Source organism: Solea senegalensis, linkage group LG1 (genome assembly GCF_019176455.1).
Source record: "Solea senegalensis isolate Sse05_10M linkage group LG1, IFAPA_SoseM_1, whole genome shotgun sequence".
Taxonomy (NCBI): Eukaryota; Metazoa; Chordata; class Actinopteri; order Pleuronectiformes; family Soleidae; genus Solea; species Solea senegalensis.
Window position 1 is genome coordinate 4283871 of NC_058021.1, and position 26272 is coordinate 4310142.

Here is a 26272-nt window from a genome sequence, read left to right on the forward strand (position 1 = left end):
GCTATTGTGTTACACTTCCATGTTTTTCTCCTTTAACAACAACGCTAATGTGAACTCCACCGTGGAAACTGTGACTTCTGAGTGAATTTCTCTGACGCGCTGAGTCAGTTGTGAGTGTGCTCACGTCGCCACAGGCAGCAGAGGCACGGAGCTGGGAGTAAACATGGCCAGCTGTGTGGCTTTTCAGAGCAAGTTAACCTCGATCATGGAGAAGCTAGCTAAAGCCGCAGTGTTGGAAATCAGCAGAGTGTGGGAGGACGGCTTCGCCCTCTTTCAGGCCGAGCTCTGCCGCAGACAGAGCGAAATCGAAGCACTGAACAAAAAGTTGATGCTGATGGAAAACGAGCGGCTGGCTGTTCTGCCTCTGGCTCAAACTACAAACCTTCCCACATCATCATCATCTTCATCTTCTTCCAAGAGAGAGCATCACAACAAACTGCTGCCGCCTACTGGTGATGGTAAATATGACCGCTAAATTGTAAACAAATACAGAGCAGTTAAGTGTTATTTCTCATGATTTCCAACACTCAAAAGCAGCATAAACATCGATTAAGTCACATAACAAACTCTTCTTGTGCATGTCCATCTACGATATGTACGCCGTAGAAGCTTATGATGAATAAATCAGATTTATAAAACATCAATGAAATGTTAACTAACTGTGAAGCTAATGTATTACTTTGTCTTTTTTAAATTAAATTAAATTAAATTAAATTAAATTAAATTAAATTACATTTTATTTAATTTTATTTAATTTAATGCTTTGTCAAAAATAAGTGTTGAAAATTGTCATCGGTGTCTGATGCCTCGTTTTGAGAAAGAAAAGCTTAATATTTTGAATTTCGCTACCTAAAACAGTAGAAGTGCCCTGGTTACAAAGCAAAATAATATTTTTTTTTAAGGAAACTGTGTCAAGATGAATAAAGTTTTTAACTGTATCTGCTTATTGCTGTTGTTTCAGGACTCATTATAGATTCAGTTCAGACAATGGGTTCTGATGCTAGTGTCAGAGAGAAGGCGGACATCCCAGCAAACCACACACCACCACCACAACCACAACCACCACCTGCTCAGACAGAAGAGAAGCAGTGTGAGCAACTCAAGTCTAACCATTGTAGAAGGGACGACACAGACGATGAGGACTTAATAGTCAAACTCGAAGACGAGGACGACGTCCAAATTGTGGAGCAAATGGAGGAATCCGATAGTAGTGGTAACGATGGAGCTGGTCACCATGAGATGGACACTAACCAGCAACCTGCTGGGGTCCTGGAAGAAAGAGAGGGCCAGCAGTGGACGTCTGTCTTAGTGGGGGACAGCGACACTAACGACACCTCAGACTGCCTTTTTGAACCAAAGCAGCTGTCACAAAGTCTGGACTCGGAAATCCTGCTCATTCAAAATGCCTTGGACATTTATGACAGCTCGGCAGAGACAGCATATTCCGACAGATTCATGAGAGACAGCGGACAAGGTGCATCGAGCAAATCAAGGCCTTCTTTGACTTTCACCCAGGGTCAGACAAGTCAAGCAATAAATCCTTTAGAAGCAATAAATCTCCCAGAGAGAGGACTGTCCATCAGATTCCTCTCAGAGAAACATGCACAAACTAAAAACATGTCGTCTTTTAACTCTGACAGCAGATTATTCCTCTTAAATGACCCAGAGTTTCATAAAGCTATGGCGAGCCACCGCATTAAGGAGAAATGGTTCATCTGCCCATTCTGTGGGAAAAGCTTTGATCGTGTCAGCCATCTGGAGATACACGAGCGGATTCACACAGGAGAGAAACCGTACACATGTGAAGTTTGTGGCAAGTGTTTTTCTCAGAGGAGTAACCTTCGCACTCACCAGCGGACTCACAGAGAACTGATGTCCCAAAATGTAGTCTGACTTCACAGATTCAGAGTTATCTGTGTGGCATTAATGTCTAACAAATTCTGTTTGTATTTTGATATTATTGAAAAGTGATGTAGCTGACTGACTAGTACTGTGCAATATCTTTCTTTTTAAACCGTATCGCTGACATACCTAGGATTGGTCGGACTGAATATTTTTTACTTGATAAATCTTTGTACATCCAAAACAAGCAGGGGCACCCAGCTCCAATAATGAAGTTTTCATATCCTTAAATTCCAATGTGTAGGATTCAGTCAAATCTAGTGGAAGCAATTCAATAACTTCACAGAGGAAGCAGGTCGCATTTTTGTTACCTGTAGGTCACCTGAAGTCTGCATCCTCACCACTAGATGTCATGAAACCCACAAATTGACTGTTTAAGGTCCAGTTTTATGGGGAAATATGAAGAAAAATAAATATATTTATATTAATGGTGAATTAATTTATTATCTGTTTGTTTTTGTTTTTTTTTCACCTGAAAGCCACTGAAGTTTCTCATACGCAGTCACACTACATGCCGTTAGATCCTAAATACCAGTCCTTATAGAAAAGGACCCAAATTGTTTTGGCTGGTTGGATTGAGTTATTGTGAATTTAATTTGTTTCTTCTCTGATATAAATTTAAGCATAGACTTCTCAATTAGTCTAGTAAGTATAAGTATGTAAAAGTAAGAAAACACACAGATTTTTATGTGTGGCTCAAATTAACATCCACATGTCTGTTATGAATGTGGGTATGCGTCACTCCAGTCAAGTGGTTATTATGCCAGTTTAATCTGGTCCAGCCTACATATTCACACCACTGGCCTTAAGAAGGCTAAGATAAGATCCGACCCACTTTACACATTTGCTTTGTTTACCACATGTGAGCATTAGTGCAGGAACAGTGAGCCACTGTCTCATGGGAATTGAACCCAGACTAGTAACAAGTGGCTGTGTAGTGCAAGACATTTTAAATGCAACAGTACACCAACATTGCACACAGATGAAATGTGAACTAGAGTGCACTCCACTATCTCGCGCAAGTAACAATCTTTTAAACAATTCTGATTCCAGATCACAACTAAAATATAATCATTTATTTCCTGGCCTGTAATCTATATCCTCAAATGTAGTCAAAATAAGCTTTTTACTTTTTGAATAAGAGGCAACATTTACTTTAGGAGTATTTGAGGTGGCAACTACAATTTTTGATTATGATCTCAATTTATGTCAGAATTAAAGTTTAAGAAGCCATTTTTCAACTTAACAGACAGAAAACACTGTATACACATTATATTGATATACATCGATTGATTTAGCTTTTATGTTGATATTGAACAAAATTCAAATGGGATAATTACAGATTTTTCATCCAGCTGTATCTAAACAAGTCAATTTATCTTCTCCTGGCCCTGATTAATCAGAATGAACCCACACAAGATTACATCACTTTCATAAACCTGTGAGTTGTTCTGGTACTACTGTTGAAACTATATATCTGGTTACATTATCTTCTGATAAAAGAATATATTTACATTTTTAAACCTGACATCTGCAGGTTATTCATACATCTGGGTTAATACAGTCTCTTAGAAACAAAGAAAAGAAACTAATTTAACATCCAAATTTAAGGCCACTTTTATCTTAAGCACACATCAAATGAATACCAGTGTTCTTCATAGCATGTTTGGAGACGTAGGTCTTCTTCTGTTGCATCCTCCAGTCGTCCATGTCTGGATGTTCACAGCTTTTTGGCTTAGATTAGCATAAAGAATCTACAGCTCCCCGGCCTTATATGTACCATCCAGACATGAGTGTTATTTAAAGTCATCTACCTCTGCAAGAAAGCACTTTCACTTTTTTTTTTTTTTAAATCAATTTGGATGTGAAGTGTAGACGAGTGAAACTGAGAAACCAGGAAATCACTACAATCTCATAAAAGCAGCTGTGATGAGGCTCATGATGCCCTTTAACCTCACATGAGGTGAAACAAGTTTAATAGTCCCTTTAAACGTATAACTTTGTTATTTAAAATGACATGTGCTGTACTTTTATGAATAAACATTTACATATCAAGGTTTTTTTTTTTTAGTTTCATAGAAAACACACAATGATATACAACAATTTGCAGAGACGTGATGTGTTCACAGTTCATCTCCTGCATGTTTCCTCTTTCCTTACAGTTAATGTATATAATTTAAACCTGGTCATAGAAGGTAGTTCCATATGTTTTATCCGGCATCCTTTTTTTCCGTAAGCATACAATACCTCTGTTTTGCTTCCTCGTGTACTGTGTGTATATATATACATACACTTGTCGTCCACATGTGCATCCAAACTGAAAATGTCACAGTTCCGAGTCCAGTTGAGTGGGTCTTAAAGCTTACAAATCGCCAGCGTCATTGCTGCCCTGCCAGAATTAGAAAACAAAATTTAAAATGTAAACATGGCGTCCTCTAATGGCAGCTGAGGACACGCCCGTACAGTAAACACTGTGTAACAGGGACCTTGATTCCTTGTATATTCAAGGAGTTGACGAGTTTTCGTTTAAACATCGTTGTTGTGGAGGTAAATTAAAAACCGCCGTATCTGCAGGTGATAATAAGGATCAAAATCTTTCACGTTAGTTTCCGATGGATGGATCGATCTTCACACTTAAGTCATTCACCATCGCTGTCGCCATCATCAGTGCATATATCTGACAAAGGCATAAAAACGCCAACAAAAACATATAATAACATAAAACAAACAAAGACTCTCTGTTCACATGTAGAGAATGAGAGTCTTGGTCTAGATCATCTGTGTTCTGGGATGCAGCAGAATGGCATTGGGGTGTGGCCTGGGTCTGAGGACTCCTTTACTGTAGTAGAAGTGATTAGTGAGCGCCTCCGAGATCTCGAAGGAGCTGCTGCCGCAGTCGTCCTCGCGTCCTCCCGCCTCCGATGGGACGGGGACCCAGTCCTCCTCACGTGGGGAGTCTCCCTCCCTCAGGTGGCCAAGATCTGGTTCTCTGGGTCCCACACCATCCTCCTGCTGGACCTTCAGTGGAAGCAGGGATGAAGGAAGACCCGAGTCCTGCGAGACACCACGAAAAATAACGGAAAATCACGACTTTATTAGATAAAACGGCAACAAGGAGAGAAAAATCTTCTGAAAACGACAAAGACGTACCAGTGACATGTTGCTGCTCTTCAGGTACGACTCCACCCTCCTCCTGCGCTCCTCCTTCTCCCCGTCCATCTCCGTCTCTCTCAGACTCTCTCTGCCGTCGTGCCAGACGACCGGACGTCCCAGCTCGTCCACCTCCACGCCTCCAGGAGGACTCCACTTCCCACCCAGAGTGGACTGGCTGCCTTTATAGATGGGTCGCTCCTGCAGGTGGAGAGGTGATACAGACACGACCGTCTGACTCTGACAAACACTGCATGTATTTATCAACTGGAACTCATCGATAACCTGACAATGCTTGTGTCTTCTTTACGAAATGGTAGAAGTTGCAGTGTGCACTTGATAAATTAACCATGACTACAGATTGAAAAACATAACAGTTAGGAATGGGACCACACCCCTTTTTGTGTCCAATACCAATAGCACAAACTCGAGTATCTACCAATACCGATATTAGTTATTTTTAGTTATTGTTCTCCCAAAAAGAAGAAATAAACAGCCCAAACATGACTCAGCTAAAATGCTATTTACATTTTGACAGTCTGTGCATAGTGAAGCAACATATAGGATTTTACATTTTATCTGTCCGATATCAGATCCAGTGATTTTGACCAGGACCGATACCAATATTGATCAACGCCGATTCTCATCGCTAATAAAAGTTGATTATTTTTTAATTCATGTTTCGGCTAGTTAGCTCATTAATCAATGACCCATCATTTTTCTATATAAAAAGAACAAGTTAATTAAAAAGAAAGGGATTAGCCATCCTGTTAAATATTAGAGGTTGATGCTTTATTTATTTTTTTATTTCTTAGGTGTGCATTCAAACATATCTCTTAAAAAATGCGTGGTTTTCAAAAATAATATTAGGTATTATAGTCTGTAATTACAAAAAAGTGTCATAAAATTAGGCACAAATGTGTTATCGACTTATATTTCAACTAGGTCGGGTTAGTTTGTCATGTTTATTTAAAAAAACAGAAAACTGTCACATATATAATCGTAAATGAAGATTCTGTAGGTTTTAGACTGAGGGTTTGTCAAGTTAGAATAGGGTTAATTTTAATGTGGAAGGTAAACGCATTTATCAGGCAGAGTATTTTAATCTAAGGAAATGCACTAGCGTGATGTACCAGTAAGATGCTTTGGCACATCCTGCTGGTGATACATTAGGTTAACGCACCTCTGAAAACCTGACCTGACCTGAAAAACTTTCTGTAAATTTATTTGGCGACCAAAACTAAATCTCAAAGGTCCTGACCCAATACAAACAAAAACAGCAGAGACTTAACGTGATCTGCTCTCAAAAACAGGCGTGATCATTAACTCACCAGAGACATTTGGCTGTTTTTCATTCTGCTGTCGACTCTCAGGAGAGCGTAATCTTCAGACTACAGAAAGAAAGTAAAAGAAAGTTTGAGTGTGAACATGAAAGACTATATGTGTGTGTATGTATATATATATATACATATATATATATATATATACATATGTATATACATACATATGTATGTCTATATACATATATATATATATATATATGTATATATATATATACATATATATGTATATATATGTATATATACATACATATACATATATATATATATATATATGTATATATATGTATATATACATACATATATATATGTATATATATGTATGTATGTATATATGTATATATATACATACATATATATATATATATATATATATATATGTATACACAAATTCATATATATGTAGATATAGCCATCACCTGGCTAAAATGAATGGACTGTGTGTGTGTTTCATGTGTTTGAAGCTGCAGCAGTCTGTAATCATCACCAGCCTCCACAGCAGACATCACTCCACCCTGACTCCACCCGGCCACAGGGCGGGTGTGTCAACCTGGTTTCTCTTCACCCTTATTGTTCTCAGCGAGAGAGAGTGTGTGGGGGTGTGTGGGGGTGTGTTACCTGCACTCTGGGGTCTGTGCTAACAGAGTTCAATCTCCTGAAGGAGGCCTGTCTGGAGAGGGTGTCAATTTCCTGCCTGGGGTGTAAAAACAACATATTTGAGGAGAATTTAAATAAGAATTTATACAAGAAACATTTACGGTACAAGTATGTCATGGTTTTTAAAAGGTAAAACATGCTCACGTTTTTTCGCTGAGCTCCTTCTCGAGCCTTTTATTCCTGTGGCGATGGTGGCGGTTGACCAGCAGGACGGCGATGACCAGGATCATGACCAGAGCTACGGCCGAGGCACCGATGACAATTAGCAGCAGGTTGTCTTCAAAAAAGTTTTGGATTTGTTTAGACTTCCCTGAAAGAAAAAATAAATCAATTGAAATGTTGACACACACATACACACACACACACACACACACACACACACACACACAAACATGTTTCATGCAGAAATTTTGAGTGACTTCTCGCTTTTCTTTATGTCTCTCATTCATCCCAATTTCTCTGCGCTGTACATCTCAGTTTCTCCTTCTAAAATACCAACAGAACTTCTCTCTTACCTGTAACCATCAGTGTATACTCGGCTCTTCCTAGTCCCACTTTGTTCTTGGCCACACACTCGAAGACCCCGGAGTCATTCAGGCGGAGGGGCCGTCCAAAGATGAGCTTTTCTCCCACCACAGACACTCCATCTGGCAGAGCTCCTCCTCCCCTGTGGAAACAGAGAAACATGTTGTGATTGATTTGCAGATGAGTGTCACAAACACAGAAGATTGTGACTCACAAAAGCGCTGACTCATTTTGTTGAGCGATAGATCAAATGAATTTCAATAACAGCATTTAACGCGACAACTGCTTCACCATGACGGCAACTGTGAACGGATTCATTGATCAGTAATCGACTGATAAATGAGTCACAACAATTAAAGGCAGTTTCTCCAACTTCAGCCAATATTCTGCTTTCTTTGCTCCACTATGGCAAGAAAGTTTGTGTCTTTGGTTTGACGACAAAACAAGACATTTAAGTCATTTAGAGATTTACAAAACCAAACCAACAGATATTGTACAAACATTTTATAGACCAAACATTTAGGGCCGCTCGATTAGTTGATTTGTCTCTCATCTTTCTTCAAAGATAGTGAGTCTACCGTCATAGATGAGAAAAGAAACAAGAATATAATTTACAATTAGGAGGTGGAGCTTATTTAAACTTTACTAACTGGTTTATTAATAATAGATTAATTGACTACTTGTTGCAGACCTACAAACTTTGCTGAGTGGAAAGAATGGAAGGGAAAACAATTAGTACAAATACTAAAGAAAACCACATAAAGAGGACTATGGGATAGGAGTTAGAATGAAAAGAACACATTCGATGATAAATTACAAGATCATTTACACACATTGGAAAGTAGGGCAGTAACTAAAGATTCTTTTCATAATCGATGAATCGGTCCATTATTTTCTCATTATTTGAGTAATTGTTTGGTACATGAACCAAAATTATTCGGTATTGATGTCTTTGATTTTATCACATTTAAGCTGAAAAATTTGAAATGTTTTAATTCTTAAAAAGAAAAGAGACTCAAACTGATTAATCAATTATCAAAATAGCTGAATAAATAGCTATAGCTTTAAAATAAATAAATCACTCAATAAAAATAAACAGAGCACCACAAAAACAGAATAATGGAAAGTGACGATATATGAAATGATACTGAAAAACAACAGTATTATTTCAGTAAGATTATAAAAAAAAAATCAATAAATTGAAAAAATGATTTATTAATGAATAGACGTAAACTGATTTGCATCAAAGAATCGTTTCAGTCGACTGATCGGTCGCTGCAGTGTAACCACCAATGTGCCTGAACCAAAACCAGCTGCAGCTGATTGATCTGCATATAAATAAGTAAATGGCAGGTTTGGGGGATTTAAGCAGGTCCAGCTCTTGAGTCTCTCTCTGGAGATAATGGAGAGCCAGTTTTGTGATCAGGTCCACAGAGAGGGGTCATGTTGCCTCTGGTTTCACTGCACGGCAGCAGCAGCTATTTATCTGCCGCTTTACCCCGAGAACAGGAGCCAGCTCACGTTTCTTTTCTGAAAACCGCACCTTCCTTCCCTGACCGACCTTTTATATCAAGAGTCACAGGTGGAGATTTTTCAACCGGCACACGGTAGCTGGTTGAAAATGATACAGACCAAAGTAAGTGATCCGTGTTCAGCAGTCAAAAAAAGATTGAAACCCCTTATAGACAGAATGAAGAAACAGCCTTTAACAGCTGACAGTTTTTCATGCTACATCAACCTTTAACTCCCTTTAGCTTCACGTTTGACTGAAAAGGTATGACGAGCGGTTTCGATCTTCTCAACTTACCCATGGCAATAACGCGAGTTATATATATATATATGTCACACAACTGCCTCAATTTTTGCATTATGTGTCAAGGGCTATGAACACATTAAATAACTAATGTTCTTTTGCACGATGCAACAACCTTTCGGGTCAGAAAAATTGCTAAAAGAGAGAAATAAAATCAAAATGATTTGGTTGTTGTAGCCCTAGAATAAGCTTTTTATATGTACTTTCTGCAAGGGCCTTGGTATGTGAAGGCCACCGTAGCTCCCTGCAGAAACAAATTAAAGGGGGGGCATTACATTTCTTCAGGGGGGCACACTTTTTCAACCCACGTTTTATTTGCTTCAGGCTGAACAATGGCTCTGTGACCACAGAAAGGGAAATGGATTTCCTCTCACTAAAAAGGGGCAGTTCATACCAAAATTTAACAAACAAATAAAAACAACAGTGTAGTGCTGTGTCCATTTATTCTTAATCTTTTATCAGGGCTGCCAGCTTGTGAGAAAACCCTGGACTCCAGTTCACGTTGTCACTTCTTGTCCTCGCATTTATTTTTATGTGATATCCATACTGTCCAGGGCAGGAGTGGCTAACACTGTGGGCGGGCACGGCCCTATAATGCCCGCCCATGACACAAAAAAAAGGGAGGATCTTCCAGTTGCTACAAACTGAATTCACTCACTCTTACACACTGAACTTTTCAAGATTTAGTCGTTCTGCACCGACTTTCTTGCTCCCAAGTTCTTTGGATATGTGAAAACACGTATACCACAATTTTCTAACAGCACTGAAAACATCCTTGGTGATGTTCTTTTATGACCTTCAGAGGTGATCGTAGGTGGATGTTGTTTTATAACAAGTACCACCTGAGAAAAGACTTTTCACAGGAGGCAGATTTATTTAAGATCATTTGCTTTCTCATCCTCCTCTTCTTCCTCACATATACTTCACACACTGGTGTAGTGAAATTAGATGAAGATGGAGTGAGAGATAAGGTGCCTCAATTAATCGTCCACGTACCACTAGAAGAAGCTTGTGTACAACTGGTGGTACATGTACCCCAGTTTGAGAACTATGAGTTTAAGGATAAGCTGTTACCGCAGTGTTTCCCTTTTCAAAGTGATCATTCAAATGTATATAAACAAAATAAATGATAATATGAATAAAATAATAATAATTAAAAAAAAAAAAGGCTGTGGACATCGACACGTTTCCACAAATGGATGCGCCGAAGGGTCTGTAACACAGAAACTCTTAATCCTGAATAATCTGAATATTTCGAGATTGTCTCACGGCAAAATAAAATAAAAAAAAAAGTCCTTCACTCAGCAGCACAGAACATTTGATCACTGTGTGCACAGTCGGCGTTGTAATGGCTGGTAGAGTGTCTCTAATTAAAGTGCAGACCCTGTGTTTTACCAGGCATTAGAGTGATATTTAAAGCATGGCACTATGATTAAGAGCTTCTGCATGCGTCTCCAGCTCTTCCTCGCACAGATCGCTCCCTCCCTCGTGTGAAAATGCCTCTTTCTGTCTCTTTATAACGCCGGATTGAGAAACGCGACACCGCCGCTTTTATTCTGGGCTGAATTGAGACAGAATAGAGGAAGGCGCCCTCCTTTAGATTCAAGCACACGTCTTTGTTATCCGCGAAACTCCCGTCTATGTGTAGGCGTTGTTAGCCATGGCTTATGTACGTTTTCAGCCACATTCCAGTGCCATGTAAAGGGCAATTAAGCAGCACGGGTAGTATTACAGCGAGGTGAATTGACGTGTAATTGTCTCGCTGGAAGCCAGACACAGTTATAAACCATAGTATGTATCATGTGTATCATAGAGCATCACACAGGAACGATGACGGTACCATGTCCAGGTGACGTTGGGAGGTCTGGGGTGTCCTCCGCTGTCACACGCCAGCTCAGCGTTCTCGAAACCCTCGTACCACTTTTCTGACGCAGCGGAGATGGAGGTGTCTGGAGGATCTGACACAGAAACACAAGAGCAACACAGATTATTCACCCCCTTCACTTGCACACATAATCTGATCATCAGGCACCCTGAGATTTGTCCCCAAGTGGCATTTTAGTTTTACCTTTTAAATGAAAATCTTAAATTGTGTTTTCACTTCGTCACTATGGGAGAATGTGCCAAGATGTAAAAATTGTAAGTAAATCTTTGCACCCAGATTAAGTTGTAATAATTTCCTGTTTGGTAGACACCTCCAGGTATCTCATACCATTTTTCTAAATAAAAAAGATTTTTTAAATAAATTATGATTGGAATTTTGGAAAATTTAAATTAAATATATCTTTGAGGTTTTTCACAGATTTTAAAATCAGAAAGTCAGATTCTGATGATTACAAAACGTTTTGTTATCTGGGATTAATTCTGTGGCAAGGACGGAATCATATACATACGGAATCATAAAAGTACACATAATCTGTTGTTGACTTTAAATTACACTTTTATCATCAATTCTATACCTTATATATCTTTCTAATTTTAAGTTAAATATGCACTATAGTCTACATCATCTCATGAACGTCATGAATCTGATGCTGTGTAACTTCCTTAAGAACAATTAAGAAAAAAACCAAAGTGTAAGAATTAGTGACACCTAATGGTGAGACTGCAGATTTTAAAAAAAACTAAAAAAACATACATTGCCAGTATATGATATGACCCACCCCTAATCAAAAGCACTTGCTTTTCTAATTAAATATGTCTACATTGTTATTTATCCTTAGCACAAAAACACCACATCAAATTCCCTGTGGGCAAAAATCTACTTGGCACAGTGGATTTCTTTTTTTTTTTTTAAATCAACCGTTACAGTAAAGCACACAACTGAAATTCACAGATATCATTTCAAATGAAAAGGCTTAAAAACAGAGTAACAAAAATGTTCAGTCATGGGACACATTTTTGTCCAGCAGATTCGTGGACAAAGAGCATTTGTTTAGCATGTGAAAGGAGTGAAGGTTATGTGGCTTCACTTACACAGAAGGACGACACATTAGTCAAACCCTTTCCCCCCACTTTGGATCCAGCCTGCCAATAATGTCTCGTGTTGAGTCTAACTCACTTATTTATTTTCACAGACGCAGCATTTGGCTGTGCAAACACCCCTCACGCTGTACCCAGAGGGAACACACAGGAAACGTGTACATACATGTCCTTACTTCTTATTTAATACCAATATTCTTAACTGGTTTTGAGTAGGTGGCATGTTCACACTGGGAAAGCAACACAATTTAAAAAATATATATGTACACATTCTATCGTCATTATTTTCCATTTCTAATGCTGAACACGCCTTTATTTATTTTTTTAACCATAGATTTCAGCTGTGGCCAGTAACAATAATTAAGTACAATTTAAGTACTTGTGTTGAGGACATTTGTTAATGCACATTACGTCCTCACTGCCACACCTAGATGAAACACATTAAGTCATTAGCTTTAGTTGTATTATTACTACTGTGAGAGTCAGATGACGTCGCAGCTGCAAATTAAACTGGAAATGAATACAATCGCCTAAAAGAGGACAAGTGGAAACATTGAAATCTAGCATTACAAAAACAAATACATAATATACTGTATATATTAAGATGCACTATCCATATATCTGCTAACTATAATATTATTAACAGTTATTTTGCTGATATAAATATGTATATATGCGGTCATTTATATTATAATACCAAACTATAGCAGCGGTGTCCAACTCATTTTAGTTCAGGGGCCAAATACAGCGCAATTTCATCTGGTGGGCCGGACCAGTCAAATAATATCATAATAACCTATAAAAAACAGGTGCAATTTCTAGAATATTATGATTAATTTACCATTTACACACATGCATTACAACTTATAAGATCACAGCAGATTTATATGATTCTGAGGCTGAAAATTACAGTATTGCACATTATGATTACATTCTAAACTGTACATGTTCACAAATTCATCCTGCGGGGTTAATTAATTAATAAAGTTCTATCTAATCTAATATCATCTAATCTCATCTAAAGTAGTCACACAACAAAAGAAGAAAAAAATGAATGTTAAACGGTGAAACTGCTCCAGGAGGAATATAAACTTTCGCTCCGTCAAGTTTGACTAGCAGCGTCATTTCAGAGTCACATGTTCACTGCAGTTTTGATTAAAGGGGGTTAAACTCGCAGCCGAGTAAAACACAAATACAACATGATTAACGTCAGACATCTGACATTTCTACTGCAGAACTGGAAGAAATTCAACTGAAGGTAGTTATTATGGTGGTTTAACGTGTACTTCCTCAACACTAGAGCTGCAACTAACAATTATCTCCATAATTGATTAATCTGTCCATTTTTTTTCTCAATTAAGCAAGTACTCTAAACAACTCTAAAACCAAATAATCGATTATCAGCTCTACTCTCAGAATAAACCTTATATGTACTCAAGTAAAGGAGCTGGTTTTATGGAGGCCGTATAAGGCCATCTAGAGTCTGAATGGGCTGCTTTTCACGTTTTGAAGCGGAAGCTTCCAGGACAAAATGATATAAACCCAAAGCATTAACCAACAAAGAATGGAGAGGAAATAGCAGAGAGAGAGGAAGAGTGGAGAGACTTGAGAAAGAATGTTTTCATCTTTTCTGGTATGCAAAGGCCACCATAGTTCCCCGACGAGTCCTGCCTTCTTCTTTAGTTTCACCATAACATGTCACTAATTCTTACATAATTCTTACCTTTAAGAGCTTCTAATTTATGTGCTGAAAATACAGTCATAAAATAACTGTTGAATCTATGAAACCTTTCATGTCTTTGAATCAACATTTAAGTAAGTAGGAACAATATTGGTATTCATAAAATCTAATAATAGTAGCATGGAATTAGGACATATGTCTGTACATCTATGTTGGTTTTGGTCTTCATTTCGGTTGTTGGCTTTAAAACTCCTCACACAATCATCATGATCGTCCTCATCAGTACTCACAATGAACCACCAGGCGGTTTGAGATCCTGTGCGGCCCCTCCAGACTTGGATGCCACACCAAACAGTCCAGCTTCTTCCCGTTCATGATGCGCAACGGATGCAGGGAGTAGTAGGTGGAGACCGCGCCACCCTCGCTGGTACGGTTCTGGGTCTGGCCCGACAGGTCCGTGTCCCAGGAGAGACGGGGAAGCGGGCGACCCACCGCTCGACAGGAGGCGGCCACGCGGAACGACTGACCCTCCACCAGGACGACCGGATCCAGGGTGGAGATTGGTAACGCTAACAGAGAACAGAGAGGGAGCAGAGGGAGCTTTTTATGTTCCGTGTGCCTTTAATACATCTTACACACCTAAACCTCAAAGTGTCCGGCTGGATTTTTTTGCTTACTTTAACCTCTAAAAGAGCCAGAAAACAACTGTAACTAAGTGCTTTTGCCCATTTTTCCAGAATTACTGTAAATGAACAATTTACTGCATGTTAAAATATAATAATAATAATTTAAAATGAAGAAAAACAAAAGGTTTCTTTAGAAAAACACTGTTAGTTGTACATGAACACCAGATTTTGTGTATTCAATTTGAAATTTAAACAGTATAAAACATATTTAAAATGACATTTGTTTTAGAAAACAGAAGTTTTTGGTTTCAATGTCCAAACACAGGCCAAAAAAAGAAACTATGTATAGTACAGATGTTTCGCCAACTCTCTCCTCTCTGGTGACAAAGATGCTGATTCGCCGACTTCCTGCAACAGCACGAGTGTAATAACCATAATAACCACATGCCGGCTTTGACTTGCAACTTCTCAGCTTTCAGAAACAGTTGGAATTTTTTCCAATAGCACAAACTGAACTGTTGCGCAAACGTGTTGTTTGCCATACGCGCGGTGTTAAAGGCTTAAGGAGTAACAGAAACATTTTTTTTAGTGACTTGAAAACAAGTAACATATACAGCAATTACAATAATAATTACAATAATAATAATAATAATAATAATAATAATAACAATGTGTTTTTAACCAAATGCTCAAAGACGTTATGAAAGCAATAAAATACACTTAAAACAGAGAAATATAACAAACCATACGACAAAAGCAGCTCTGGTGTAGAAGAGAAGGTGCAAATGCAAAATTTATCTTTGTTTAAAAAGATAAATAAAGATGACAGACCATAATCAATGAAACATGAAATGTGAATTTGAATGAAAACACGACATGGAAGTGATTTGTTTCTAATGAAAACACCGAGTCTGTATTGAAAAAACAAAAACAAAAAAAAAACCACAAATACATTTCTGTTTTCTCAGTCACCAACTGGTTTGACACGGTTGTGATTCACACCCTGTTCATGACAGCGTCTATTGTTGTGTAAACTCAGGGGCTGGATGAAGTTCTTCCACTCAGAGTTTATCACTGGGATTATTAAAACGCACAAGACAAAAACAGGGAGTTAAAATTAGCAACAACAGCCATTCAGGATTAAGAAGACAAAGAAAAGGGCATCATCGCTTGTGGAAAACTGAGATTTATAAAAACGGAAACCCCAAAATAAATGACATCACGCTGCTGCCGACAGACTTTGATTGGCATGCGACGTCTGGGAAAGGCTCCCTCGCTCTTGTACGAGGAGGATAATGGTTTAAATGTCATGACAGAAGCCGTTAAGTTTGGGGAGATTAAGAGAAGAAGAAGGAGGAAAGACGAGACTTACTCCAGACAGTGAGGGTGATGTGTCTGTCGAAGTTTCCGTTAGGGAAGGCGGAGATGTGGCAGGTGTAGCTGCCCTCGTCCGACGTCTCCGTGCTGGGGATGAGCAGCGCCGAGTTCTCCGTGGGATTGATGCTCTCGAACCTCACACGACCAGAGTAACGTCCGAACTCTGAGGACAGTTAACGTTCACGTCAGGTCGAAAATCATCAATAACTTAAACATATTTTTTAAAGTAGTTTAGTTTTATTATTCATTATTCTCTTTTAACCCTAAGTGCTCACATGGATTTTTGAGAGACTTTTGCAGAATTGCACGACTTGACATATAAATCCTGGGGTTTTAATAAATGATTTATGTTTTTTTTATGGTTTTCTTATTGTCATGGAGATTTTGGATTATCACGTGTCTTATCCTAAATTATGGCTGTTAATATTGTACACCAAGTCTGGTTATAAGAATGTGTGAGTAATTAAACCTGTAGTTGGCTGAAGAATAGAATTGTCTCTCACACTTATAACATATTTCTTCAGGTTTATTCAGTGTCTAGAGCTTATTTTCAAAATGGATTAATCTGTAGATTATTTTCTGGATTAAATGAGTGATGGTTTGGTCCATAAAATAAAAAATGTTAATCAGTGTTTGTCAAACCCGGAAATGATTCAGTTTTTAATGATTTCTTTGTTATCTGGAGCACAGAAAACAGAAAATATTCATATTGAAGAAACTAAAACAATCAGACAATCTTGTTTTAATAATGAAAAAAGCTTCAAAACGATGAAGCGATTATCAAAATAGTGATCTGAGTATGTGATCGGAAGCTAAAGCAAACAAATTCAATCCAAACTTTTTGTTTATAGAATCAATTATGTCCTCTGAACATAGTAATGGAAAAAAGCAGCCTTAAAGCTCTGTGTTAAAAGTAATGATGCATATGGCTCATGGGAATAAACACCTGCACCACACATCGTGCAGTAACTGTAGTTGTGTCTTTTTCAGATCTCCTTTTCAGCCTACCTGTGTGTCCGTCTGTAAAGTGGGCCGTGATGATCTGTTCCTTGGTACCACCTGCGAGCTCCTTGTACCAGGTGACCTGCACCACCTTCTCGCCCTCCTTGGCCTGGTAGCGACAGGGAAGCCTGGTCTGACTCTCTGTCAGGGAACGCAGCGAGGTGCGAGGCTGGAGAGGCTCCATAAAGTCACTCTGCACACACGAAACTGAGGAGGACATGTCATGTTGTGAAAGATGTTTTGTGGATGAAGAACGGCAGTTTAATCCAGGACGGTGATGGAAATGGTCGTGTTTAAAGCCAGACATGTTCTCGTGTTGTACTGAGTACATTAAAACTTTGTATAAAGTACTGTAAATATTTAAATTGAGTAAATTGAGTTGTGTGTAACAGGAATGGGGTACAGGTACATATAAGTTCATTTCTTTTTCAAACATGTGAAGAGATGGAAATGTTGTACATGTGTTTGAAATAAAAACTGTATCTATCAAAACACACATGGACTAGATCATAATATCTAGTCTAGCAGCATTTAAACAGGTGATGGCAAATGGATAGAATAACGATCACAACAACAATATTTTTGACGTTATAATTTGAGGAACAAAATGTTGGAACGAGAGATAGAAAAATTTTTATTTACGATGCAAAATTAATATGTACATAAAATAAAAAAACAGACAGAAATAACTTTAAAGATATTAGAGAGTAACTAAACCCCTGGTCTGAGGCTAACTCTGCCCAATGCCTGATTTTGAAAATCTACAAAAAGTGGGCAGGGAAGGAGGGGTGACTGAGCACCACAGGGGGCGGGATAATACCCCCTAACCCTAACCCAAAAGTGGTTTAGGGGTTTAGTTACTCTTTAAGTGAAAGTACCACATGTAATTGATTGATTGTTGGGGGCTTGTGACGTCTTTGAAACTTCTGCTCTCAACATTTTGGAAACAGAAATGTCCATATTCTACTTTTGTTGGGTTTGCATCACTAAGCAGCTTGTTATTTTTAATATTAATTAATTAATAAATAAATAAATAAATAAATAAAAAAACATGGTTCACAGTGTTTTAGGGCGGAGCTTTGTCCGGACAGCAAACAGAAAAGGGGTGGGATCATGGCAATGGTTTTATTTTTGCCAAATTGCATTTTAGGCAACTATAAAATCTCCTTTAAACTTTTAAAATGACTCTAAACAAACTGGCAGTTTAGTAATAGCATTTTTATTTGCAGTGCAGGTAAGCTATAACAAATGTATTAGACCACATGTCAATATTATATAGAACTCTAAAACTAAAAATGTTATTATTTATTTGGCAAATAAGAAAATGAATTCACCTTTTTATGTCCAAATTTGACACATTTTATGTGTTTGTAGTATGTATGGCTGCTGACTGTTTGTCTGTACATCATAATTTCCAGGTGTGGGAAACAGACGTCAACATTTTGAACACTTTCTCACATTATATGGGCCAAGCAAGTACTGAATTATCAATAGCACAATACGTTATCAATTATTTGAAGCGCTTTATATACATTGAAATGTTCTTTACAGTATAGTTTTGTGATTGTTATTTTTACTATGAGGGTTTGTCTGTATAGTCACCTGGACTTTGCTTGTAACTGTGCTGCTGCACTTCTTGGCCAGGACACACTTTGAAATGTGTTTTTTCTTGGTTAAATAAAAGTCACACGCAGGTTTGTATATACAGTACACAGACAAACACACAAACTCACAGCCACACCTGCAGAGTCAGACGCCAGAGCAACAAACCTGCTCCAGTGTTGACAAGCAGACACGGAGGGAGCATAAAGAAAAGGCAGAGGGTTGGAGTGAACGGGTGATCTTCATGCCGTGTGGCGACAGAGCTAAAAACACCTGGACAATAGAGTTTTGATTGGAGCTAAGTCTCCCTTTATAAGCAGAGACGTTTCCTGTTTGTGAACAGGTGCTGAGAAAAAAAGAGAAGTTGTTCATCCACTGCTGCAAACGTGTAATTTTGTGACTTCAGTATTTGAAATATGTCGTTGTTTTTGACCCAAGTGACACAAACTTACCAAACGAGGAAAAAGGAGCGCTTTACAAACTGCAGGTTGCAGTTGGAGAAGGCTAATAAAGTTGCAAACGTAGATTTTATATAATGATAAAATGGCTAAAATTTGTTTTCCCCATGTTTTCAATCAGTAAGAACTTGTGGGTAAACAAGGTGTGTGTGCATTCCATACACTAGGTGGCAATACTCCTATACCTATTAAAAAGACCAAAGCAACTTGAGCTGGCGGCTAGTTGTTAGCATGTTGAGCGTCATCCTATATCTTCATTTAAACATATTTATTCCTGTAGGTTTATTTGACTTGTAAGTTGTGTTTCAGTGTACTATCAAGTGTAGTTTTAGCAAGTTTTATCATATTTTATTGTACCGATTATGTTTTATACTTGATAACCGTTATAGTGTAGTTTAGCATGCAGTTCGAGCTCACTGTAATGAAGTTATTTGGTATATGCATTTACATTTTAATGTGTTACATAATTTTAGTATGTAGTTCTGTGTTTTTGGTGTAGTTTTAACACGTTTGGCCGTGTATATGTTATACTGTTCATGTAAAAGCCCAACTAGGGACAAGAGTTGTGAACTAGCAATAGCGATAAACTCTAAGTACAGCACCGTAGTTGCATTCCGTTGTATTGGAACTATGTTAACTGTACTGTCCTTAATTAAATAAAATGATACTCTTTTCTATTAAGTGAACGGACTATGAATTTGTTCATGGTTGTGTTTTTTCGTCTGTGTAGCAGCTTCTTTATTATTATCTATTATTTCCGGGTGAATACCTGAGGCCAGGGACTGAGTGCAAAGCCCCCGAGCCAGTTTGAGTTCACTCAAACATATACAAGGATTAGTAATTTAACTCTCAATCCATTATCTGGGTGTGTTGTGCTGCATTCCATTTACATGGGAACTCCGACGTCTGAACTGGGAGTGACGTCTGTTCACCACATTTTGGTTGAATTTTCTAAACACTCTGGTCAAAATTCCGAATCACTCGAAAAACTCCAATCACATACCCTGGTACAGTATATACAGTACAGTATTTCTGATTGTACCACCAGATGAAGCTCATGTACCGCTGGTGGTACACATACTACAGCTTGAGAACCAGCCTCCTCTCACTCCCCTCACAAGAAAGGGAGATATTATATATTGTTAATGCACATAACATTATTTTTCTTAAAATAACCTGTTTGTGAGGGTGAAAAATCACAATATATCACCTTGCTTATACAGTAGTATCCCAATGGAGCAATATGTTTTATGGCTGAAATGATTAATTGATGATTAATTGATTACTACTCTAAATTAATCATCAACTATTCTGATCATGGATTATTCTGGGTGGGTTTTCATAATTGAAAGATGCTTTCTGGTGTTTCAGCTTCTTAAATGTGAATATTTCAACAGAGAAATCGTTGTGTGTGGAAAAGTGGAAGTGGAAAAACAGGGTGTTTGTCCTTTTACCCAATAAATATTCCAGACTTTTCATAACAGAAAACATGATTCCCCAAGACCTGGACTTCCTGTTGTTTTACACTTAAAAGCCCGATTTCTTGTTGAAACTTTACCCGAAAGGAAAGTTCAAAATAATAAAAACATGAATGAATAAATGACAGAACGAATGAATGAATGAATGCAGAATCTATTTCACACAAACGTGCGCAGACTCTAAAATTCTGCTAGCTAAACTTTTTTCTAGACTTTTTCAAGGTCTGGAAAAGAGCATTTCAAACACCTGCGCAAGCATTCTGTTGTATGGCTGCAATGGTTATTTGATTAATCGACCATTAATTGATTACTAAACTATTTGACAAAGAAGTCATTAAAAGTGACAAAACATAACTTTCAGGTTTGGGAAACACTGATCAACATTTTCTGACATTTTATGGACCAAACACGGACTCAAGTCATGAAGAGCAGAATTGTTAGTTGCAGCGATAACGGTGCAATACATTATTAGTTCTTTGAAGTGCTTTATTGATACACAAATATTCTTGGCAGTCGTTTTGTGTTGTATTTAAGATTGTTAAGTTAGTGTGGGCAAAGTATCTTATCACCAGATTCTTGACAATTCTGTGAAGAACATATGAATGAAACATTTAGTTTGTAGAAAAGTTTAAAGGGGACAGACACTTTTTTCAAAGACAGTGACTCTTTTTCACCGCCTGTTTTACCGCGCGATGAAGGACGAACAATGACGTATTTTCACACATCTGTGTGAGTGAGTGTGTGAGAGATACACTGACGGAAATGTGAGTGAGCAACACATCAACAACGCAAACAGGAAAAACCAAACATTTGCCCTTTGATTTGTCAAGCAAACACTTCTTTTCGTTTTGGTTACTGATTTCTGAGCTGCATTAATGATTACAGAGAGAAGGTAGATAGATATCGGAGACAAACTCCCACAGACTGAATCCCACGCACTGTGCAAGGACCCGTCGATGAAAGTGTGACAGGACATTTGTCTCTTTACACGAACAGAAAAGCTTCAGTCTAAGAAACAAAGGGCTACAGTGTTGGTGACCTGATTGTGAGGTGGAGAAAATAAAGAGGGGAAAGTAAAGGCTCATTTGAATGTGACGGGAAGGAAAAGTGAAAGGAGCGAGAGAAAAGAGGCAGAAGTGCAGTCTTGTATAAAAGTACCTAAAAGGGATACTTGAGTAAAAATACAAGTATCTTACTAGAAAATGACTTTGGTAGAAGTTGAAGTCACTTTTTTATAATATTACTTAACCCTTAGAACACACAGCATGTTGGCTGTTTTTTCCATTTCAATTACTATGTTTAAAAATACAGAATATACAGAGGCTATAAGATTTTCACCAACTATATAAACACACCTAAATAAAAAGTACTCAAAATGTTTAAAATCGGACTGAATTTGTGAAATTTGTACATCACAGTTCAAAGTTCACATGGCTCGTTTTTATGAACAAAAACAAAAGAAAAATGGTCTATTTTGAAACTTCTGCACAATTATTGCTACTTTAAATCACAGCTAAAAACGTGATAAAAAATTAATCATAACTTTGACTCAACAACAAATAATAGATGAAAGAAAACACATTTTTAAAGCCTGAATATGTGACCTATAAACACACACCCCCAGGATGTCCATACAAGGAGTTGTGTTTTATTACCACAATACACCATGGGTGCAACTGCGGCACAGATCTGTGCCGTGTGAGCACTACTAAAGTACATAACTTGTATTGTACTTGAGTATCAAAAGTCAGAAGTAAAAGAAAAAAAGAGGAGTTAGGATTGAGCCATGGTGGCTCAGTGGTAGGGCGAGTTGTCTTTCAACTGGAAGGTTGTGGGTTCAATCTCTGGCTCTGATGGTCTATGTGTGTCCTTGAGCAAGACATTTAACCCCATGTTGCGCCATGTGAAAACTGTAGTGTAAAGCAGCTCATCAAGACTAGAAAAGCTCTATATAAATACAGACCATAATACCAACTCTTCTTCGTCTGATTTTATTTGGTAGTAATGAGTAACAAAGATAGTTAGAGGAAATGTAGTGGAGTAAAAGTAAAAGTAGCTAGAAATATAAATAAAGTATAGTACAGATAAGTGAATGTTGTATTTAAGTACAACAAGTAAAGAACTTCGTAACAACACAAGCAAAACACACACAGTCTGGACACGAGTTCACTTGAATGTCACAAGGCTGCTTTTCAAGCTTTTCCAGTTCACTCCTGTTGGCAGTAACTTTTATCAACAGCTCTGGTGGCTGCAGGTAAAAAATAATAATAATAATAATTATTACCACTTGCTCTTTTAATTGCAGCTGCACACCATTTTCACAAAGTACAACCTCCACTTCCAGGAAGAAAAGGAGCAGAAATTCAACCAGAATGGACAGAATTAGTCACAGGTAAGATACACAGATTGGGCAACAAGTTCTGATTCATGTTTACAAGAAAAAAAAAGGTGAGAATGTGACTGAGCGACATTCAGTCACGCTGCTTCCTTCACTCACCGTCTGCCCTGAGCCAAGCAGATTAACTAATAGTTTAGGAGTTTGTGGACACTCACAGATGACACCCATGTGTGCTCAGTGTGAATGTCTAATTCCCCGTGTATCGGATGCTCCACATTCACATCCACATAGGTTTCTGGAAAACTGTGCACAGGAAAATGTCTCCCACTTACTCTCAGGAGCATTTGTGAGGTCTGACTCATATCTGCGTTCCAAAGCATGTGCTAAAAACCTGACGTGGAAACATGGTAGATCAAGAGTGTGAGATTTCTTTATGTGCATGTTTCTGTGCAGCACAGTAGCTTCGATATATGAAGGCCATTTGCTGCAAAACTGGCCTCATTACTGTGTGTAAAAAAAATGGGGAATGCAGTTTAACATGGAATCATTCGATGATTCACAATAATGAAAGCAAATCTTATTTTCCTCAGATGTTGTTACTCCACTTTTCTCCACAAACAACTCCAGTTCTACACAAATGAAAGAGGTGTCAACACACTGTGTGAACTGAAGTGTATACACAAACAAACACAACAAACATTGTGTTTTCCTTTAAGTAAATCAATAATCAATGTGGTTTTGAAACAAAACAAATGTAGAAATCTTGCTTCTAGGAGGTCATTTCAATCAAAACACACTGTGAGTCTAATCTGTCGATTATTTTCACGATTAATCAAACTTGTTTGATTAATCGTAAAATGTAAAAAGGAAATGTTGAAAAATGTTCAGTTCAATCAGTGATTCACCAAACTTGGAAATAATGATGTTCTCAAATGTTTTGTTTAAGAAGCTGAAAAAAACAAAGAAACCAGAAAATATTCACATTTAAAAAGGTTGAAAAATCTTTTTAGTTTGTTTCAACTATTTTTAAAAATAAAACCTCTAAACCCAAATAATCGATTATCAAAATAGTTGGTTAATTTAGTAATCGATTAGTAATCAATTCATCAGACACTACAGTGTTTGAATGGACAAAAGCGGATACTTAAATTAGCAAAAGAACATGTATTCACTCACTGAATTCATTTACGAGTCACTTTGAACGCAACAGTTTGAATATAGAACAGTGAACTCACCATATAGAAAAAGCAGAGCGAGACACGTTGTCCTCTGTCCAACTGTCAACTCCATCTTTCTCCTGGAATCAAAACTTCAGCCTCCTTCTTGTAATCCTTCTTTTTTTAAATATTATTAATAAAATGGCATGATTAAAGCGTGTATAAGTGGACACAGGGTGCTCAGAGGACTATCAGCAGGTGCAACAGGTGTTTTTCTCGTCACGTCACGTGGAAATAAAGTTTGGACAAAGTTTGGCGCCACTTGGTAAACTTTCCTTTAAGGAGACAATAGTCCACTGAGTCCGCAGCAGCAGGTAGAACAAGTTCACACCGCAAAGAAAACAAACTGCGGCTACAAGTCTGAGAAAAATTAAAACACCAGCGCCTGAAAACCAAACACGACCGGGAGCGTTCGTCACGCACTGAGAGGAAAGAACGAGCAAAACACCTGAACTACGTAGACACGCTGGAAGCACCTGTCTACGATGGCCCCGCCCACTCAGCACACGAGACGCGCCCACAAATGCTGCGTTCATGGAACGGTGAATATCATAAAACTTATATTTGATCATTACCAATGCTGTTCATTTAATACATTTGTTCAGCATTGTATCTACATTTTATCTTTTTTTTAAAAAATAAAGTGAAAAACTCATTTTTATTTCTAGCTAGATTGTGCAGATTTTAACTTTTTCCCATCAGTGATCCGTCACGCAAGCAATAATGAAGTATTTCTGTATGGATTTATTAAATTTACAGATGTACAATGTGACCTTTATATCGTTTAAACTCAAATGACCGGGTCATTTGAGTTTAAACGATAATACCGCTGTCATACGTCATGGATTGAAAACACACACACAAGGACACTTTAATTCAAACCAGAAAATCAACAAAGACAACTTTGTGGCCTTTAAGGTTTGTTTTTGTTGTTTTGTTCATTTTTTATCATTATTAGATTGTTATTAAATTAGATTTTTTTACTGTATATTAGGTGTACATTTTGGCTTAGCGTTGATAACACAGTTCCAGTCCTGGTGGTCAAACCCCATTCCTCGCTTTTTAAGAATCATAACTCATAACATGCTGTTTAATAGTATGCATGATTCCTACATTTACAACCTACAACTTCTTCAAATGCACAAGCTTGACTTTCCCGAGCGGGACTTGAACGCAGCATGAATTGATGTGAATTTCGACTGTTTCTCTCTGACAGGCAGACAGAGGCTGCTGTTGTTTCAGTTGTTCACCTGCTGATTCATGACGAGGATGACCACGGCCTCCAGCAACAGCCACAGACATCAACAACAAAAAGAGAATACATCTACATACACGTGCTGAATCACACACACAAATAAAAGCTGTGTAAAGTTTGTTTGACTTTTATAACTCAGATAAAGTATGTGTGTCAAAAGCTTTATAAAACTGTTGAGGAAGCACATAGGTCAAAAAGATCAGAACTTTGTTTTTTTTGGCCTTGTTGCAATGGAGGGGAATAAATATAACTTGTTTTAAGTGAGTGATATTGATGACTGTTCATAACAACATAGACATATATATATATTAACCCTTAGTGCTCACACAGCACGGCTCAGTGCACTCTTGGTAAATTGCAGTGGGAATAATACACTAACTCTTATATGGACATCCTAGAGGTGTATGTGCTGTTGAGTCAAAATAATGATTCACATATTTTATTTTATTTTTAAGTTAGAATTGTGCAAAGGTCACAAAATAGACAATTTGTCTTCTATTTTTGTTCATAAAAACAAACCAAGAGAACTTTGAAATGACACTCTATATTGCACATTCTAATACCTTCTATGTATATACGTTTTCAGGGTTAATAAATACTGCTTTTACCAGCCTTCGTATACAAGTGTGATACTAACACTGTTTTTTTGTGGGTATGTTGCAACAGTCGTCGAGGTTTCTGTGTTTCTTGCTTCTTCATAAAGAGCCTGAGGGGAAACGGTGCGCAGACTTGTGTGAATCTGTAGTTGTGTAATCAGTGTTTTGTTTTTTTGTGGTTGCCCTCCACTGCAGCATTCTTTTCAAGATATAAAAACTCAATGACGATCACTTTGTCTCTGGTGAATTTAAGTTGATTTAGGAAATTCAAAC

General features: G+C 37.8%; 2 protein-coding genes across 2 annotated transcripts; one reads left to right on the top strand and one right to left on the bottom strand.

The window, feature by feature from the left end:
- LOC122775371 (zinc finger protein 239) lies at positions 1 to 2337 on the top strand. The gene is made up of 2 exons (XM_044035203.1): positions 1 to 458; positions 962 to 2337. Exons 1-2 carry the CDS (start codon positions 164 to 166, stop codon positions 1891 to 1893), a joined length of 1227 nt encoding a protein of 408 aa, XP_043891138.1. The 5' UTR covers positions 1 to 163; the 3' UTR covers positions 1894 to 2337.
- Positions 2338 to 3181: 844 nt separating this feature from the next.
- nectin4b (nectin cell adhesion molecule 4b) lies at positions 3182 to 24590 on the bottom strand. The gene is made up of 11 exons (XM_044035175.1): positions 24167 to 24590; positions 17062 to 17262; positions 16049 to 16216; positions 14341 to 14619; positions 11228 to 11345; positions 7565 to 7716; positions 7194 to 7359; positions 7011 to 7086; positions 6384 to 6443; positions 5053 to 5253; positions 3182 to 4956 (listed from the first exon to the last, which is right to left on the bottom strand). The coding sequence occupies exons 1-11, from the start codon at positions 24219 to 24221 to the stop codon at positions 4672 to 4674; spliced, it is 1761 nt and encodes a 586-aa protein (XP_043891110.1). The 5' UTR covers positions 24222 to 24590; the 3' UTR covers positions 3182 to 4671.
- Between the last annotated feature and the right edge of the window lie 1682 nt (positions 24591 to 26272).

What these genes read in the sequence shown, in the direction of transcription:
- LOC122775371 (XM_044035203.1), top strand. Translation starts at nt 164, where the DNA reads ATGGCCAGCTGTGTGGCTTTTCAGAGCAAGTTAACCTCGATCATGGAG. An exon ending in GCTGCCGCCTACTGGTGATG is followed by an intron (nt 459 to 961) that starts GTAAATATGACC and finishes CTGTTGTTTCAG; the next exon opens with GACTCATTATAGATTCAGTT.
- nectin4b (XM_044035175.1), bottom strand. Translation starts at nt 24,221, where the DNA reads ATGGAGTTGACAGTTGGACAGAGGACAACGTGTCTCGCTCTGCTTTTT. An exon ending in CGCTCTGCTTTTTCTATATG is followed by an intron (nt 17,263 to 24,166) that starts GTGAGTTCACTG and finishes TGTCCTCCTCAG; the next exon opens with TTTCGTGTGTGCAGAGTGAC. An exon ending in AAACCGCCTGGTGGTTCATT is followed by an intron (nt 11,346 to 14,340) that starts GTGAGTACTGAT and finishes TTTCTGTGTCAG; the next exon opens with ATCCTCCAGACACCTCCATC.